Below are 20,125 nucleotides of genomic sequence, written 5' to 3' on the forward strand. Positions count from 1 at the left end.
GAAATACTAAGGCCTTCTAGGACAGCTCTGACTGTTCTGTGACTTCCAATCTTCTTGGTGGAAATCCTAATTTGACTGAGACCTAAGCTGGTTTCCTCTCAAATGGAGAGACGTGTCTCTAGATCAGCGTTTTTCAACCGCTGTTCCGCGGCACACTAGTGTGCCGCGAGATGTTGCCTGGTGTGCCGTAGGTGCAGACAAGACAAGAATTTTATAATTTTTCACTATTTTGTTTACTTAATATTTCATAATAAAGTAATTATAAAATACTTTCTTTGTGTTTATTTGATTCCTATTCAAGAGAATTACTTTATATATAGTCAATATAGGCACAGAGTTAAATTTTTTAACATTTTCTAATGGTGGTGTGCCTCGTGATTTTTTTCATGAAACAAGTGTGCCTTTGCCGAAAAAAGGTTGAAAAACACTGCTCTAGATGCTACTCTGGTGTGGGAGGACAAACCTGCCTTACCTTGTGGGTCCCATAAGCACCAGATGTTGTGCAGAGTCAAACTAAAAACCACATTCTGGCTGCAAAGGTCTGTCCATAACACAGGCCTATGCAGCAAAGAGTCATGTATTTTCTGTTTTCTTTTGTTTTTTCTTTTCTTTATCATTCACTAGACACCACTGGGAGCAGTGACGTCTGGCCCGCCAGCCCCGATGGGGGCCCAATGAAATTGGGCCAGTGGGGGGAGGGGGGGTCTGCCCCCCATTGGGGTGTTGGGGGCTGATCAGGGGCCAAGCTGGCTGGGAGTCTGGGGGACAATCAGGGCCCAGATCAGGCTGGTTGGCTGCTGTAGTGTGTGTCATAGCCATTGGTCATTCCACCATTCTGGTTGCTAGGCTTTTATATATATAGATACAAGTCGGGCATTTTTATCATTTATACAAGTTTGTCTTAGTTAAAGAACATCAAGAGTGCCATTAGCCCAAACTAAATTAGAGAGCATGAATCTGATGACTATAAAAGTTATTACACCCTTGCTAAGTTTAACTACAAAAAAAAAAAAAAAAAAAAAAATTCTTCTATAAACTAGGAGACCTGGTATTGACTTAACTGAAAAGGCCTTCAAAAAAGAATGACTTGAGATTATAAAGCATTTTTCAAATACACAAAGTACTTCATAACGACTCAATAAGCCTCAAGGAATGCTTTTTTTTTTTTTTTTAGTACATCACTTTTTTGTTGTGTAAAAGAAAATACCCCATTCAAAGGGTGGTGGCATATTTGATATCACCACTGTTTAAAGAGGAATGGAGTTACAGGAATGAGAAGTATATAATTAGTAAATAATCCCTCTCAACAAGTGAGTTAAGTAGGAAAGTCATAAAGAAAGAAAAGCTGGAAGCAACACAATTCAGTGCATATCAGAAATGCAGTTTTATTTTTATTTGAAAACAACTTAAATTTTTAGACAAATGATTTTAGTATATAAATTTGATTTTGTTTTTGTACAGAATATAAAGATTTCCCTCATTGATCTTCCAATGTGAAGGGCATGACAAGCCCGAAGGGATACATTCTGCATACGAGTGTGTATCTTACGTGAGGGTGCTGGCAACCAGCGGCGCAGTGCTCCTACACGTAAGTTAGGTCAAGGACATCACATATTAAAAAGGGGATAAGAGATTCCTAGGTAATCAGATTCCAGAAGCAAACATGACACAAAAACTGTGCAGCTGAGGCCAGTTCGGTAACTTTAGTCGGGACACTGCGGATTATGCTGGAGGAACAGGTGTGTGAGGCGATAGTGTGCAGCACATTAAAGAGAGGAAGAGCTATTATATAGAAAAGCTGGAATGAGGAATTTTACTAAAGCAAATTAACTTCTTGTCAACTGCCAAAGCAAAACAAAACAGAGCAGAGCGCATGAGTGTTAGTATACTGCAGGCATGTTAGACCAGTTTCTGTGCAGCATGCTAAGTTAGTTAGAACTTCTTCACTGGCGCATACGATCATTCATTGTCACGGAAAGTTTTTTTTGCCACTTCTTGGCAAATTTCAGGCATGTCGTATTTTAGATGGAGTATAGCTTTTATCTATTATTTCATCCTGTAAAAACATGTGAAGACAACGTTCATTCTGTGCCAGAGGATGACCAGCCACCCTAGGAATAAAAAAAGACAAATTTAGTCCAATCTTTTATAAAAAGGGGTGGGAGGAGTTGTCAAACACATAGTTTAAGGTTAGTAAGCAAATACAATTAGTAATCCTAACTGTTAGTCTGAACTGCCCATAAAGCTAGGCTCTAACAACTTTACCAAAATGTATGGTAAATTTCCTTTCCTTTGGTTCGCAAGGTAATTTGAAAACATTCAATCACTAGCGTTGCACTGCTTCTGGCATATGTACGCAGTCAGCTTCTTTACCTATTAGGTAGTATATTATAAAAACTTAAATTAACTTTGATATTAACATTGAAATATGTCCTGATTCTGAGAATCCATTTTAAAGAAGGAAAAGATATAGGATTAGAGCTAGAAATACACTGGAGTTCAAGAAAAGCCCCAAATAGTAAGAAAGAGGCACCAATGTCAAGAGGGTTTTTTTGGGGGGAGGTGCCTTTATTTAAAAGCTTTATTTATTGATTTTAGAGAGCGGAGTGGGGAGAGAGAGAAACACTGATATGTTCATAAAAGACAACAAAGGTCATGTCTATAATAGGTAACTAGAAGTTAAAGGCTTTTATAACTTTTCTTCTGTTTATTTACCACTTGCAGATCTTCTAACCACTAGATAAAATTAAAGTCTTCTAATAAATAGCTCAACAACAGTATTCTCTAGGATTTGGCCTTATTTGGTTAAACTTTAGACAATACATAATTATACTGAACACTTCCCTAGCATAACTCTCCCTATTGGCCTTTTAAAAATACCTATTTTTAAGTGGAAATAAAATTTTAAGTTAGAAATTTTACTTTGAGCTTAAGAGTTTCTAAAATAAAAAATAAACAACCCCAAATCTGCTTGCATTTCCAAAATATATTTTGCCATAAAAATTTTGAATGTGCATTTTTATAAGACATGCTGATAATACATACTTCCATCTGCAATCAAACAAAATTATTTCAAATGTATTTTAAGTTTTATTGTTCCTACTAAAACATACCTTAAATTAGAAAGAATCATAAGTAAAACTGTATTTTTTAAATGCTATAATTTTAAATGCAATTTGCATAAATTAACCAAGAAAACAAATACAAAACTTAAGTCAAAACAAAGATACTCATTTTCAATCACTCAAGTGTATTTATCACAGATATTCAACTTGTTATATACTGTTACTTTATTTAAATGATACAAAAAATTAGTTAGGAAATGGCCAAAAGGAAAAGCAATATTACAGTTTAGGGTAAGATAAAATTACTAGTAGTCACGTAAGGTAGTCTCAGAACACAGCTCCCTCTTACACCCCGAGAATCAGAAAGCACTTACTTGTTTATAAACTGCTCCAGCCCTTGCTTCCTTTCTTCAATGAAATTGTCATCAAATATTCCATCATCTCCTCTAAAAGGAAGTTGACGCAAAAATGCTTTCCCAGGGAGTGGGGGAACTACAACCTAAAACAAGGTAAGAAAAGAGTGTTCTCAAACATGCTGAATTGTGAACGTTTCTAGAGCATAACATGAAGATACAGTATCTCCTCACTATGACAGCCATCGCACTGTCAAACTTGTTTAAATATAAAAGGGAATCAGCAAAAAACACAATGAAAAAATATTCAATGCAAAATAGCCCATCAGAACAAAGCTCCTTAATGCCTGGGCCCCTAGCTTAATTATCATTTTTCCTGGACTTATTAGCAAAGCACAACTATACAAAGAGAACATTCAAGCAATACTGAAATAAAAGCTACCACGCCCCTCAGACAGTTTTGATGTCACTTGGGAAAGACAATGCTTTATTCTGATGGAAACTGCAGGGATCAAAATCAACTCTCAATTCAACAAAGAAATAAAATATTAACAATGTTGACAGAGGCAGGTAAGAATTAAGTGATCAGTTTCTTCCACCTCACAACATCTTGTACATGGTATTTCCTACTTATGTCCGAGGTGATGATAAAATAATCAACAACTTGTCACCACTTTCATTTCCTAGGCTAAGAAATGTTAACTTTCTCCCACATCTGCCATCCTGTCTTTCCCCAAAGACCTGTCATTTCTTCCTTCCCACCCTGTAGGGAACATCCCAAATTTTGCCCTTCAAAGCCTTACTAACCTCTAGGGTCAACTAATACTGTATCTCTCTTCTGGAAATTATGTGGAGATCATATTTGTTTGAATAAAACAGTACCACTCTGCCTGATGGCCTGCTTGCCCCCCTTTGCCCCCCCATGCCTGCCTGATCACCCTCAACTTCCCCCTGCACCTGCCTACTTAACCCCAACTGGCCCCCTGCTTGCCCCAAACTGCCCCCCCAAGCCTGATCACCCCCAACTGCCCTCCCCTCCTAGCTTGATCGCCCCTAACCGCCTCTGCCTTGGCCCCAGCGCCATGGCTTTGTCCAGAAGGACGTCCAGAAGTTCTCCTGGAAGGTCTCCCAGTCTAAGTAGCATATTACCCTTTTATTAGTATAAATATCTCACTATTTTTTCTGCCTTTCCCTCACCACCATCCCAACTTACCCAAAAGAATGTAAGCATCATAAAAATGGGGACGTTAAGTATTCACAACTCTATTACTCAACACACTGAATGAGCTCTCAAATGTTTATAAGGTAAATAAATCTTCAAAAGTGAATTATTTGGTTGAAGCATTATCCTATACACCCACATAAAGGTTGCAGTTGGATTCCCGGTCAGGATACCTAGGTTGCAGGTTTGATCCTAGTTGGGACATGTACAGGGACAAAGGATTGATGTTTCTCCCTTTCCCTCTCTCTCCCCCTACCCTTTTTCCTCTTTCTAAAAATCAATAAACATATCCTCCAGTGAGGATTTTTTTTTTTTTTGAGAGAGAAAAAAGTGAATATTCCAAAATAAGAATGTAGTATTTCTATTTATTACAGTCCTTCTTTTTTGTCTTTCAGGAAAAATTTTTTCCCTAATCCTCCCTGGAGGATATATGTATTTTTTAGATTGATTAGAGAGGGAAGGGAAAGGAGGAGGGAAACAATGCTCGGCTGCCTTCCGAATGCACCCAACCAGGGGCAGAACCTGCAACCGAGGCATGTGCCCTGACCAGGAATTAACCCACAGCCTTTCGGTGCACAGGACAACAGCCCAATCAACCGGGCCACCCAACCAGGGCTTACGTTTTCTTTATATGGGTCTTACATTTCTCACTTTTATGAGTAAAATTGTTTTATTCTTACACTTTTGATAAAATACAATGATTTGTATATGCTACTCTTGTATCCAGCCACATTTATCTGGGTAAGGAAGTCTTCCTTCCATTTCTAGATTATTATGCTTCAAAATAAGCACAAGCTACCCTTAACCTACTTCTGGGCCCCTATCATATCTACTTTTTCCCTACTGTACTCTAGTTACAAAATAACTTTTCATCTTTCTGAGCATACCATGCCTTTGATGTTATTCTGACACAGAGCTGAAATAAGGAAAATTAGAGTGAGACCATGTTCTAATTTATTTTGCAGCCAAAGCTTAAGAAAATTCTTACCAAGATATATAACTGTTTTCAAATTGTAGGTAGCAATTAGTAGAACATGGCCATCATTTAAGAAAGCTAATCTGAAGAATATCAGCATATATCACACAAAGTATGCTAAATCCTGGTTTAAAAAGTTTAAAAAAATATATTTATTTCAGAGAGGAAGGGAAAGGGAGAAAGAGATAGAAACATCAATGATTAGAGAGAATCACTAATCAGCTGCCTCCTGCATGAAACCTGCAACCCGGGTATGTGCCCGGAAATCGAACTGTGACCTTCCGGTTCATTGGTCGAAGCTCAACCACTGAGCCACACCAGCTGAGCTTAGAAATGTTTGTTATATATAAATGTATAATGATGAAAAGTGTACTTGTTAAGAGTCAGTAAAAACTATTGGAAATACAATGATATATGAGATGTATTGAAGAAGAGGAACTTGGCTCGGGTGTGGAGGGGAAGGTAGAACAGGAAGGAGGAAAGAAGGCAGTAGTAAGATAGTTGTAAGAGTGTTATCCAACTGTGAGTGAGCAAAAGCCTCCGTTAGGCCACTAATGTGGACAAGAGAAGGAAGAGTGTTCCGAGGAAAAATTACAGACTTCCTCCATCTCCCATGAAATAAGACAAAACTAAACTATTTGAAAAAAAGAAATCGTATTTGGCCGAAACCGGTTTGGCTCAGTGGTAGAGCGTCGGTCTGCGGACTGAAAGGTCCCAGGTTCAATTCCGGTCAAGGGCATGTGCCTTGGTTGCGGGCACATCCCTGGTAGGGAGTGTGCAGGAGGAGGCTGGTCAATGTTTCTCTCTCATCGACATTTCTAGCTCTCTGTCCCTCTCTCCTTCTCTCTGTAAAAAAATCAATAAAATATATTAAAAAAAGAAAAAGAAAAAGAAATCAGATTTGTTTTACCCATTTTATTCAAGGTAATTTTCTGAGAAATTAAATATTAAAATTTTGAATGTTTACTTTCAAGTAGCATTACAAATAATTCTTACCTTGCTCTCTCTTTCTAATTCACTTCGCAGCCATTCAAAGTCACTGTATCTTCTTCTAACTGTAGATTCCTTCAGCTTGAAAATAGGCAGATTTGTCTGAAACAGAAAAGGTCACTCCTAAATTGAAGCATATTACAGGGACTTTCAAATAAGAAGTGGTGAGATCTGTCTGTCAAATTAATAACATGGCAAACCTGGTTACCTTAAGATAAGAAAATCACAAAGTTATTAAGGTGTCATTTTATCTTTAACAAAATAAAACTTAGCTGTTAAAAAAGTATGTTACTTACACTACAATACAATTTCCATATGCATATTTGTACATATACTATTGGATGTCATTCTGTCTGAAGTTAGTTACATAAACAAAGGCTATTTTTTCTATTTCAGTGATTTATAAAAATGTTACCTGAACAGGAGTGAAGATAAAGCTAGCTGATTGCAATCCAGTTTAGATAGCACCTCAGAATATAATGCTCATTAGAGAAATAGACCTTAACTACTTTGAAATGAAATACAAAATATTTTATTATTACTAGATTAGATGTTGCATAATGGAAGAAATAAAGGATTGTTCTTAATGATCTTTAAAAATGCCAAAAAATCACTCTTAACACTAGTAGGAAATCAGGAGCCACACACTTTAGATCAGGTTCACAGACCCAGAGCTTTACAGGCTGAGGGGAAAATGAACAGTGGGAAACATAGTGCCCCGTACTGGTAAGTTACATCCGAATGGAAGAAAACTAATTAAACTAAAACTAGATTGCAAAGATCACTTCTGTCACCTTCTAAGTTTAAAGTCACAAGAAAGACGTCTGTTATCTTTTACTGATTTCTAAAAAAAAACAGAGAACATAGTACCAAATCCAATAAAAAAGTGGTTTATGATTAAGGACAATTAGTGGAAGCTGTATAGTATCACAATTTTATTATCAATAATATTTATATATATGTATTTTTTATTGATTTTTTTACAGAGAGGAAGAGAAAGGGATAGAGAGTTAGAAACATGGATGAGAGAAAAACATGAGTCAGCTGCTTCCTACACACCTCCCACTGGGCATGTGCCCGGAACCAAGGTACATGCTCTTCACCGGAATTGAACCTGGGACCCTTGAGTTTGCAGAATGACGCTCTATCCACTGAGCCAAACCAGTCAGGGCAATTTTTTTTTTTAAGAATAAATTTTATGAGCCCTCATTCACTGCTGGTGGGAATGTATACTGACACAGCCTCTATGGAAGACAATATGGCAACCCTCTCTTCTGGGTATCTACCACAAAAATTTGAAAACATTTGTTTGTAAAAATATATGTACCCCTATGTTCATTGCAGCATTATTCACAATGACCAAGATATAAAAACCACCAAAGTGTCCTTCAATAGATTGTTAGATAAAGAAGATGTGGTACATATATCTGATGGAATATTACTCAGCTATAAGAAAAAATAAAATATTACCATTTGTAACAACATGAATAGAACTTTAGAATACCATGCTAAAAAAAGTAAGTCCGAAAAAGTCAAGAACCATGATTTTCCCTTTTCCCCTATTACCTTTTCCCTCTGATAACTACCATACTGTTGTCTGTGTCTGTGAGTTTTTGTCTTGTTTGTCCATTTGTGTGTTTTTTTAGTTTTATTGATTTCAGAGAGGGAGAGGAAGAGAGACATATAAACATTAATGATGAAAGAGAATAATTGACCGACTGCCTCTTGCACGCCCCCTACTGGGGATCCAGCCCACAACTTGGACATGTGCCCTTGGCTGGAATTGAACCTGGGACCCTGCAGTCTGCAGTCTGACACTCTATCCACTGAGCCAGACTGGCTATAGCTTGTTTGCTCATTTGTGTTTTTTAAATTATTATTTTATTTATTTATTTTTAATTCTTTATTGTTTAAAGTATTACATATGTCTTCTTTTCTGTCCCCTTGGCCTCTCCCCAGCCACTCCCACCCCCCTGTTCATTTGTTGTTTTCAGTTTTATATCCTACATATGAGTTAAATGCAAGATGATAGAGGGAGATGTGACTTTGGTGGTAAACACCCAATATACAGATGATGTATCACAGAATTGTGCACTTGAAAGTATATAATTTTATTAACCAGTGTCACTCCAATAAGACTATAGTATATAATACATATAACATACAAAACATGTGTTAATAGTCTACTTATTTTATGAGTAAGTTTTCCAGTCAACAGTAGGAGTTAAGTTTTAGGGAAGTCAAGTTGCAGGAGGATTTTTAACTGCATGGGGGGTTGGTACCTCAACCCCCAGTGCTGTTCAAGAGTCAAATGAATATACTTTCAGATTATAATTTGTCCTTAATTCAACCTTTGCACTTATAGAACTATAAACTGTTTTAGAACTGAAAAGAAAAAAAGTTAAGTGCCACTAAGAGAAAAGACTGCTTTATTTTGTATACAAATCATTATATAAAATTCACTCATAAGAAAATTCCAATCATTTGTTAAACTTAATGCCACTGGTAATTGTCATTCAGCTAAAGAGAAGCTTTTTATTCAGGATCTTAAACCCCCTTTGTAGTGGTCTAAGCTTTTTCTAAAGTGTATTAACTTCTCTATGTTGTATACCTTATAGCTTGGAATCTTCTACTGATGCTATTGGGCATAACACTGTATAGATTTCAAGCATGAAACCAAATCTCACAAGAGGTTTAAAAGCACTTGAATTTTCTTTCCCAGGTAACCACAACATTTGTTCATTGTATTAATGACTAAGAGCAAATTGCACCTAACAAGACTCTTATTATACTAAAAGTCAAGCTTATATTTAGAGACGCTGGCTTGCTGTACAGAGAGGTATTCTCATTCCCCACAGGGAATAAAATTAGGTCCCCTGGAGAGCAGGATGATAATTCCCAGAAAGAAAGCACTGGATTATTTCTCTCTAATTTCACTCATTGGCTTTTTAACCAAGTTCACCCTTCCGCATTAAAATATTAAGTCTTTGTAAGTGTCTACAGGTAGAAAGGCCTTTACAGAATTGAGTGTTTTATGCAGGTGAGATTTTACATTTTGAATTCCCTACTCTCAAATTACTTTACAAAGGGGATTAGCTGCTCTCTTTATTCAGTATGTTAAGATCAAGCTTGTGAAAAGAGTTCCCTAAGAATTTTCATACTTCTGGGTACGGAAGTCTATAAAGTTAATCTCTGAAACAACATATCAAGCTTACAGGTACAATGTTGAGGGAAGAATGCCAATCTGGCTCATTTTACCTCCCATTTTCCCTTTTGAACTTTTGACACAATCATGATTATATCTGATTCACTTTAATAGTAGGGGAGTGGGAGGGAGAAAAAAATCCAATCCTTTCTATGATTAGCTAATAGTTTGACAGATTATACATTAAAAAAGGATCAAGGTTAGTTTAAAGAAAATTCTTTTATTTAGTTTTCTCAGCTGGCTATGATTTCTCTTTGTATAAAGACTGCCATACTTTTGATAGTCACATCAAGTAATTCTTAATATTATTTGTTCATTACTTTAGAGCAGTGTTTCCCAAACTTCTCTCATGATGAGAATCACCTGGTGGAGTTGTTAAAACACAGATTCCTGAATCCCAACTAAGAAGTGCTAAACTAGAATTTTTGGGAACATATAAGTAAAATTGTATACTTAACTAGTGCTCTAAGACAGATGTTATATACAGAGCACTAAGTTAGGTATGCAATTTTACCTATATGTTCTCAAAAATTCTAGTTTAGCACTTCTTAGTTGGGATTCAGGAATCTGTGTTTTAACAACTCCACCAGGTGATTCTCATCATGAGAGAAGTTTGGGAAACACTGCTTTAGAGTGTAAGTTTGCCTGTCAATGTCTTCCTGATCATCACAAGGAATTTCAATTCAACTTGATCAAAATATAAATGGAAAATGCACAGATTTTTTTTTGTTTAAGCCAATGAACTATCACCACTGATTACAAACTTTTATGACTGGTCACTTTCAACTTAACACTTATAAAATGTTCTACTTTGGTTTTTTGTTTTTGTTTTTAAAGAAAGAGGAGTAAGGATAATAATTTTTTCCAACAGTTTTGAGAGGACTTAACTGTTATTACATTTTGGGAGCATCTATACTAGAGTATAGTGCTAGGTAAGGTGGGGAATATAAATTTATATGCTTTCATCATCAACAAAAACAAACTCGAAACACCAAAAACAAATAAATATCTGCAACATAAAACAAAGAGGTAATTTCATTAAAAGGTAAAAAAGTTAGAAAACAATGAGAGAAAAAGATTAATAACCTGACAAATAAAATAGGCAGAACACAGAAAAATGGCCAAAAACACCCAACTTCACTCACATATCCAGTTAAAACAGTAAGATTCCATTTTCATATATCAAACAGGCACGCATTAAAATTTAATTTCCAGTGACAGTAAGGGTAGAGAGATAAACAAGTAAAAACACCTGCTAATGCCCAGCTTGTGTGGCTGTGATTGAGCTTTGACCCATGAATCAGGAGGTGTTGGTTTGATTCCTGGTCAGGGTACATACCTGGATTTGAGCTGGATCCCCAGTAAGGGCATGTGGGAGGGAGCCAATCAATTCTCTCTCGTCACTGATGTTTCTATCTCTCTCCCTCTCCCTGCTTCTCTTTGAAATCAATAAAAATATATATTTTAAAAAGTCATTAAAAAGAAAAATAAATAAAAATATGTGCTAATGGTAGTGAAAACTTGGCACAACCTGTAAGGAGGCCATTTTGGTGGCATTTTTCACTGCTTTTAAAAAAAATTATTTTTCAATTAGAGTTGACATACAGTATTAGTTTCAGGAGTAAAACATAGTGAGTAGACTCTGACATACCTTATAAAACGATCACCCTGATAAGTCTAGTAGCCATATGACACCATGCATAGCAACTACATTACTGAGTATACTCCCTATGTTGTATTTTACTTCCCCATATCATTCCTAAGTTTAAATGCATATATGTTTTGAGCCAAGAAGTTCCCTAAGGATCAATCCTACAAATATTTCCACATGCAAAAAGATATTGGTGCAGAGGTTTATATTGGCAGTGTTTATGTAATAGCAAAACAACACTAAAATATCTAATTAAATTCTTAAAACCGTAAAATGAAAATTTACACAGCTTTTACAAAATATAAGATTTATAACATCTAAATATGGGACACAAAGTTAAAAGAGCAAAAAGAAGACAATCAAAAATTTCTAATCCATATCCTACCTCAAATACTAAAATCAAAGACATTAGTGGTTCTTCAACCTGGTAAATTTAATAATTACCTGAGTAGCTTATAACAATTTCTGAAGTGGAAGTATAACACAAATATAGAAAGTGCACAAATACATTGAGGTACAGCTCAATAAGTTTTCAATGGTAATAATCTGGGTAGTCATTAATTTAAAAAAAAAAAAAGTTCTGAGTCCTACCTCAGATCTCAGATCAATTAAGCCAGCTTTAAGTGGAATGGGCTCTTTAAAAAGAGTTCACAAAATCTAAGTAACAAACAGATGAACGGGTGAATCCAGAGACATGGAAGCATGGAACAAAGTGCAGAATCTGGGAGGGAAGGCAGGGGAGGGTGGGTGGGTGGGAAGTAATCAACCAAGAACCTTGTATGCGTATACACATGGCCCATGGCCACAGACAATGGGGCAGTGAGGGCCTGGGGCAGGGCGGGGTGGCTGGAGGGAGTCAATGGGGGAAAATGGGACTTATGTAATACTTTCAATAAAGAATTACTTTTAAAAAATGCTGGGTGAACAAACAAACAAAGATTCCCCAGATGATTTATCCATAAGTATAAAACAAAGAGGTAATTTCATTAAAATTAGAAATTATTACCATACCACCTCAGACTGGTTCAAAAGATCATACAATAAGCAGCTAAAGCAGTGCTTAGAAGGAAATGTATAGCTGCAAATGTCCACATGTCCACATTGAAAAAGAAGTATATCTCAAATGAATAACCTAACCTTCCACCTTTGTAAACTAGAAAAAGAACAAGCAAAATACAAAACAAATAGAAGTAATAAAGTTCAGAGCAGAAATAAAATACGTAGAGACTAAAAATAACAGAGAAAACATAGATATAAAACACCTCGTGCTCAAATTAAAGAAACAGGAAACTAATCAAATTTGAGATTATTTTTAATATACTGTTTTACAAAATTTTTGACACAATAGTCATACTATTCCTTTTATAGGAGAAGATAATCAAAGTTAGTAACTCTACTAACCCCATTCTTACTTTAAAATCTCAGATTCATTCAGTATATGAATATACACTTTCTAATGTTCTATATTATAGTGGTTAAGAGCTCATTCTCTGTCTAGGGTTAAATTCCAGCAATACCACTTAGCTATGTGACTTGGGCAACTTAATCTTCCTGTTTCTTAATGTGCTCATCTATAAACTGGGAATAATAAATAGTGTGAAAGTATATCAAATTAGATGATTTAGAAGTTAAATTAACCTAGATGATTTCTTTTCTATTACTTGGGAAACATATAATATCTTGAAATTAAATAAGATCTATAATGCTGGGAAACTATATTCTTATAATCCTATCTCATACAGATGTTGTAGTGATAAAATGAGGTACTACATAAAACATTCTTAGAACTATACCCATCACACAATAATTGCATCATAAGTCTAAGTTATTTCTTTGTTTTTCTTTTCTTTTTTAAAATATATTTTATTGATTCTTTTACAGAGATGAAGGGAGAGAGATAGAGAGTTAGAAATATCGATAAGAGAGAAACATCGATCAGCTGCCTTCTGCACACCCCCTACTGGAGATGTGCCCGAAACCAAGGTACATCCCCTTGACCAGATTCAAACCTGGGGCCCTCAGTCCACAGGCTGACGCTCTATCCACTGTGCCAAACCGGTTTTGGCTGTTTTTCTTATATTACCCATTTTGTGTCTTTTGAAAACTTAGCAAAAAGTTCTAATATTATAACACTCTCCTTATATTTTTAACCAATTCTTATTGTGATGTTTACTTTGTATATCTTCTACCATTATTTTTGCTAAACCATTTGAGAGTAAACTGCAGACATTATAACTCCTTACCACTAGGTCCTTTAGTGTGCATTTCCTAAGGACATTCTCTTATATATCCACAGAACAAAGACCAAATATGCTGACATACAGCCCATATTAAAATTTTACCAGTTGTCCCAATAGCATCCTTCATTAACTCTTAAAAAAAAAAAGAATAACTTTAAGAATCAAGCATTCCATCCCGATGACCAGGGATGAGGCAGGCCTGGGTGGTTTTGTTGAGCACCAAATCTCATAAAACCGTGCAAATGACTTGAGCTCTCTTGGAACTGTCCCCAAAGACAGGGACGGGGTAAGAAATTCTGCTAAGGCCACAGGTCATGACCTGGCACAGATCACAGACCCTCTTTAAGAAGCCAAGGAGCCCAGCCGGGTATGGCTGAGTGGCTGAGCATCAACCCAGGAACCAAGAGGTCACCAGTTCGATTCCAGGTCAGGGCACGTGCCCGGGTTGCAGGCTCGATCCCCAGTGGGGGGCGTGCAGGAGGCAGCCGGTTGATGATTCTCTCTCATCATTGATGTTTCTACCTCTCTCTTCCTTCCTCTCTGAAATCAATAAAAATAAATTAAAAAAAAAAAAAAAAAAGAATCAAGCATTCATTATCTCTTTAGTCTCCTCCAATCTAGAACAGTCCTCCTGCCTTTTAGCCATTTAAGACATTGACAATTTTAAAGAGTGCAGGCCAGACATCTGTTTGTCTGTTTCCTCATGACCAGCTTTGTGTCCTGTATTTGGGGCAGGAATGTTCTAATGCAGGAATGTTGGCCTTCCTAGTGTATCACATCAGATGGCATTACTGAATCACTTTGTTAAGGTTAGGTAAGCCAGGTTTTTCCAAAATGAAGTTACCTTTTTTTCCTCTTTATTGTTTTTCTTACTCTTGCACTTGCCCTTTATAATAAAACTGGAGTCCTGGTGCATGAAATTTGTGAATGGACAGGGTCCCTAGGTCTGGCTGGCGATCAGGGCTGATCTGTGGGGTACCCAGCAGGGTGATCCGGAAGGGGGGGTACCCGCCTTGGCTGGCCTGAGGCCTGTGGGCTGAGGGCAGCTCCTGCATTGCGTGTCTGCCCACTGGTGGTCAGTGCGTGTCATGGCAACAGGTCACTGTTCCACCATTTGGTCGATTTGCATATTAGGCTTTTATTATATAGGATTTAGTGCTATTTGGAATTTACCCACCTAAATTTAAAACGTACAGAATAAGCCCTAGCTGGTTTCCCTCAGTGGATAGAATGTTGGCCTGCAGACCCATGGATCCCAGGTTCGATTCTGGTCAAGGGCATGTACCTCGGTTGCAGGCTCCTACTCAGCCCGGACCCTGGCCAGGGCTCATGCAGGAGGCAACCAATCCATGTGTTTCTCTCACATCGATGTTTCTTTCTGTCTTTCCCTCTCTTTTCCACCCTCCCTAAAATAAATGGAAAAATATCCTCAGGTGAGTATTAACCAAAAAATAAAATAAAATTAAAGATAGAAATTAAATTAAATGAAAAACTTACAGAATGAAGTTTTAAATTTAAAGCTTCTTGGGAAATTCACATTTTTAGGAGAAGTTATTTGCCTGATTTAACCACTAGGAGAGAGACTGGCTTACTGTAGGAAAGCTCTACTCTGCCCAGTACAGTGTGAAAATGTAAAACCAGCAGAGGATTTATAGCCTACATGGCTAAGATGGAGCCATGAGTAGTTGTACTTGCCCTAGGAGAAATTCACGGCACCTCTCAAGCTTCTGCGCATCTTGCCTTTTCATTTCCAAGAGGAGGATGCATTCTGAATAGCTCATGACAAGGTGATGGACTGTTTATGTACCTGAGATGTTCAGAAAACTTAGAAAAGAACAAGACTAAAAATCCAAAGAAGACAGTTCAATATTATTTTGTTACACTTGTCCTAATCATGTGCCAGAAACAAAGCTCCAAAAAGATGAAATGCTATAAAAGGTCTGTATGCAAATGTTCTAAGAGGTCCTTAAACTGCTATTTTAAATTAAAGGGAAACCAGCCATTTCCCACAAAGTATTACAAGTCACATGGAGTAAAATCATCAGGAATCCAGACATTATATGAGAAAGATTTCTGAAGCCATGTTACAGAGCTCTAAAACAAGTGCTCCCTTCACATCTAAGTGCAGGAAACTGCCACATTATTAGTCTCCAAAGAACCGAGTCTTACACACTTACACAGGCTGACCTATTAAAGTCAGCAGCTCACAGATACCCTATATGTAACCCGATTATCACTGATAGCTAAGCAGAAAACCAAGCCTCAAAATGTGATCACCTGAATATAGCTTAACAAAGGATATTAAAAAAATGTTTACTAGGTGTTTCTAGTATTTCTTCAGATAGTGTCACGTGTGCATTTGAAAAGAGAGACTGGCAACGACATCAAAAGTATACTCAATAGACCATACTCTATTCAACGAATCCTAAGAGATGTAAATGGATGCCCCACTATAGTTCTCATTAAACGGTTGCATTTCTCCAAATATCTACATCTAGAGATAAAGGATAAGCTGAGAAGTGCTTAAGCTATTACCTCTCCCTTCAATACTTTTGATACTTGTTTTACCCAATCTGGAACAGCATGAATAACTAAAGATATGGTTTATAACCTAGATGAACTCTAAATATGTCTGGAGAGAAGTCATTTAGGTGAAGAATAAGCTTTTAGTCTGGTGAACCTTTGAAATGTAGATTGTCACTAAGCCAAGGTATTTGGTTTAGTTTTGAAGAAAAAAAAAAAAAAAAAGGGACATGGCCTTCCAGTGATACAATTTCCCGCTATTTTAGAAGAAGTATCCTTTATAGTATAATTTCCAAAACAATAGAGAAGAAATTATCTAGATTGGTTAATGCACAAACCAAGTAATTCCATATACTTTTCCTTCTTTGTCCATATTCTTCATTTGTGAATTGGCAACAAGACTCATTTACAAGCTCATGCAAGGTTTTTCAATGAGCAACCTTTAATGGACTTGTGGAATAACAATTCTACTGTAAGGCAAAATTCACTCATATTTGCTTATGAATATTTACTTAATCCTACAGATTTCTCCAGATATAACTGAATTCTGTTGGGGACCACACAGACTTTACATCCAACTGCGACCATTCTGGACAGGACTGAAGAGAAATAAAAGTAGTATGCCTTCTGAAAAGCACTATTTTTCTCATCCCAGTTCACTTTAGTTAAGCAATTTCCTAAGGTAATAAATGATCCTATCAAAAAAAAAAAAAAGTCTCTAACCTTTGGTTGGATTAAACGTTATTCTATCTTAATTGTCACAGAGAACAGAGTCTGTGTAAAGTTGGTGCACACGTTGGAGATTGTCACAGGGATCAGTGACCAGACTGTGACTACTGACCAGAAACACAGTGAGATGGGGAAAAAGGTCAAAGAAACTCAATAGAAAAGGCCTTGTTTACACTGATCCCTTCATCTGACCCCCCTGTACATTCGAGGCCAATATAACTTATAATTAAATAAAGACAATACCAACAAGTCAACTTCAATTCCAGGAAAACTGGACAGAACAGATGTCTGGTAGTTTAGTTTGAGTCTAACATTTTAAAATATATTTTTATTTATTTTAGAGAGAAAGGGAGAGGAAGAGATAGAAACATGAATGATGAGAGAGAACCATTGATCAGCTGCCTCCTGCACACCCTCTACTGGGGGCCAAGCCCGAAACAGGGCACGTGCCCTTGATCAGAATCCAACCTAGGGCCTGACTTCCGTCCACAGGCCAATGCTCTATCCACTGAGTCAAACCAGCTAGAGCTTTAGTCTAACATTTTTATTCAAATAGCTCCATTTGGCTAAAGGTTACTGTATTAGACCAATTTTAGACAAAGGCAGATCAAAAGCTCTAGATTAAGGCAGATAAAATAACATTTTTTTCCCTAAACAATCCACTTAACGATATTCAGAACTGATAACCTAATTCAACTTACAAAGCTCTTAATTTTATGAATGTTTTGTCTACTATGCTACCTTAGTTTTGACATTCTTTAAAAAAAAACAAAAACATTTTTATTTATTTCAGAGAAGAAGGGAGAGGGAGAGATAGAAACATCTGATAAGAGATAATCAATGTAATAATAAATCTCCTGACTGCCAGAGAAGCATCATGCTACCCTAAAAGATTCTACCCACAGATCTGAGGACACTTGGACAACTAGCATCTGGTAGTTAGCTAAAAGCTGGTACGTCTTCTAGAAATGAGAGTTCACTGACAGATGTCCCCTCATTGGAAGCCCAAGCCATGTGGCTTCCCACTTCCTCTACACCCTTGCATCAGTGGCTCCCTGCCTTCTGTTCAAACTGGGCTGCTGTGAGGCTCAGAAAGCCAGTGGGAGCAATCATATAAAAAATAAATAAAATAAATAAATACATAAATAAGAATCATTCATCAGCTACCTCTTGCTCACCCCTCAACGGGGATTGAGCCCGATACCTGGGCATGTGCCCTAATAGGGGAATCTCCACAGGGTCAGGCTGGTTTTGACATTCTTGAATACTCTTCATACAGAAGTTCTGGATGCCTTATATACTTGATACATATTTTCATACACTTCATCATCTTTTCTTAAATTGGATTTTTAAAATCTGTCTTATCAGGAAAAAAAATACAGAACAAAAAAAAATATTTTCCGTGTATAAGATGCTATTTTTTTCTAAAATAGTTAGACTGAAAATTGAGGGGCATCTTATACACGGAGTCAGCTGAGGAGGGAGCCACACCTGCAAATAGCTGCCCATACCTTGTCAAACAGACTTCCTACAATCACAAGCCTTACTGCTACTGACGTCAGCTGATGCCATAACTGGAGGTGGAGATGGAGAGTGAGTGCACAGATCAACAGAGCATTCTGTACCCATAAAGATGTCAAAAAAATAAAAAGATAAATACTGGTAAGCAATTGTCTTACTCTGCAAAATTCAAACTGAATGTAATCAGCTATGCAAAAGAACATGGATATAAAGCTGAAGAGAGTGGAGAAAACAGGAAGAACAACTGCTTAAGATGCCAAAAAAGAAAGCCTTAAGAGGAAAACCAACAAAATGGGCAAACTTGGAGCAGAGCCTTAAGACTTAGATTATGGAGCAACACCAGAGTGGTTTATGTGTGCCAACCAAGCTTATTCAACATCAGGCAAGAACGTTTGCAAGCGAAATGAACATTGATTATTTTACAGGAAAGGCAAAATGGTGCTTCAATTTCATGAGGAGAGAAGAGTTGGCCATGAAAACATGAACAAAGTTAGCTCAGAAAATGCAACCAGTTTATGAGGATGATCTCATATATATAGATACTGACTCAGAAGACAGCAGTGATACAACAGAAGTTGAAGAAATTGATGTCTGGAACTAACAGTTGAGAGATGATGAAGAGAGCAGTGATGCAACAGAGACTCAATCAGGTGCTATGCTGCATAATATCATAGTACTGGTATGTAAACATTACCTGCGGTAATTACTAAATAAAAATGTGTTCTGTCTTATATTTAAAATAGTGATTTGTTAATTTTAAGTTGGAAAAGTGGGGGCCATTTTATACAGGGAAAATACGGCAAATAAATAAAGCACACACACAAAAAAGTTAAAATTTGTCTTATCACAAATGAATGTGGACATTTTAGAAAACATTGTTCTTGCTCATTTTAAATAACCACCTAACGTTAAGATGGAGGTTCCTTCTCAAAATCAAAAAAGTAGTGGGACATCAGGAGAAATTGTGAAGTTATTCATTTACTGCCAGAAATACTTAAATATATTTCAGACTTTGAGCCCTAAAATAAATTGCAAAAGTCAAAGTACTTTTCTCCTAATGTGTGCAGTGAATGGAAGATACTATACTTCTAAGACCTTACTTAGAATTATGGAGGGTCAAAGGCCTGACAAAGAATGAAACATTTCTAAGTTAAATTTTAATCAAGAGCCCATAACCTAAAGTATTCATCACCTGGTACACATAATTTTACACTTGTCTAGTCTTAGAAGTTAGCCCTCTCTCATTCAAGGGCACTAGATCACAACAGAAGCGTAAACAACTTTATCAAAGGTTACGTGGTTCTTTCTTTTATAATCAGTGTTTTAGTATATTTCTCTTTAGTTAGCAAAAATAATTCTTTATAGCCTACTAACTTAAGTAAGGCATTAAACTTTTCCATAAGAAAAAAAATATCTTTCACACCTTTGGTAAAGCATCTTGACAGACTAGAAGGAGTGATAATGAGAACCAACAATAGATTATAACGGGAAAGAAGAAAGATAAGGCTGTGGCCTATGATCAAGGATCAGTGTCAGGCTGAAACCAGGTCTCTACTGACTTTCACTCTCTTGGAGTCTAGAGTGTCTTTTTCTGTTGGAAATGATCTTTAAAACAGGAGCATGGTCACTCTTATTACTTTCCTATCGTTG

The 20,125-nt window shown here is 36.7% G+C and overlaps 1 protein-coding gene across 1 annotated transcript in view; it reads right to left on the reverse strand.

The window, feature by feature from the left end:
* Window positions 1-1,360: 1,360 nt before the first annotated feature.
* SNX3 (sorting nexin 3) overlaps window positions 1,361-20,125 on the reverse strand; it is a 29,047-nt gene continuing 10,282 nt past the window's right edge. The window contains exons 2-4 of the mRNA XM_084889780.1: window positions 6,613-6,708; window positions 3,440-3,564; window positions 1,361-2,111 (exon numbers count right to left, since the gene is read on the reverse strand). Of these exons, the coding sequence (XP_084745906.1) occupies window positions 2,006-2,111; window positions 3,440-3,564; window positions 6,613-6,708 (327 nt within the window). The 3' untranslated portion in view covers window positions 1,361-2,005. The remainder of the gene's footprint in view (window positions 2,112-3,439; window positions 3,565-6,612; window positions 6,709-20,125) is intronic.

Source organism: Pipistrellus hanaki, assembly GCF_964339955.1.
Source record: "Pipistrellus hanaki genome assembly, chromosome: 7".
NCBI classification, from domain to species: Eukaryota; Metazoa; Chordata; class Mammalia; order Chiroptera; family Vespertilionidae; genus Pipistrellus; species Pipistrellus hanaki.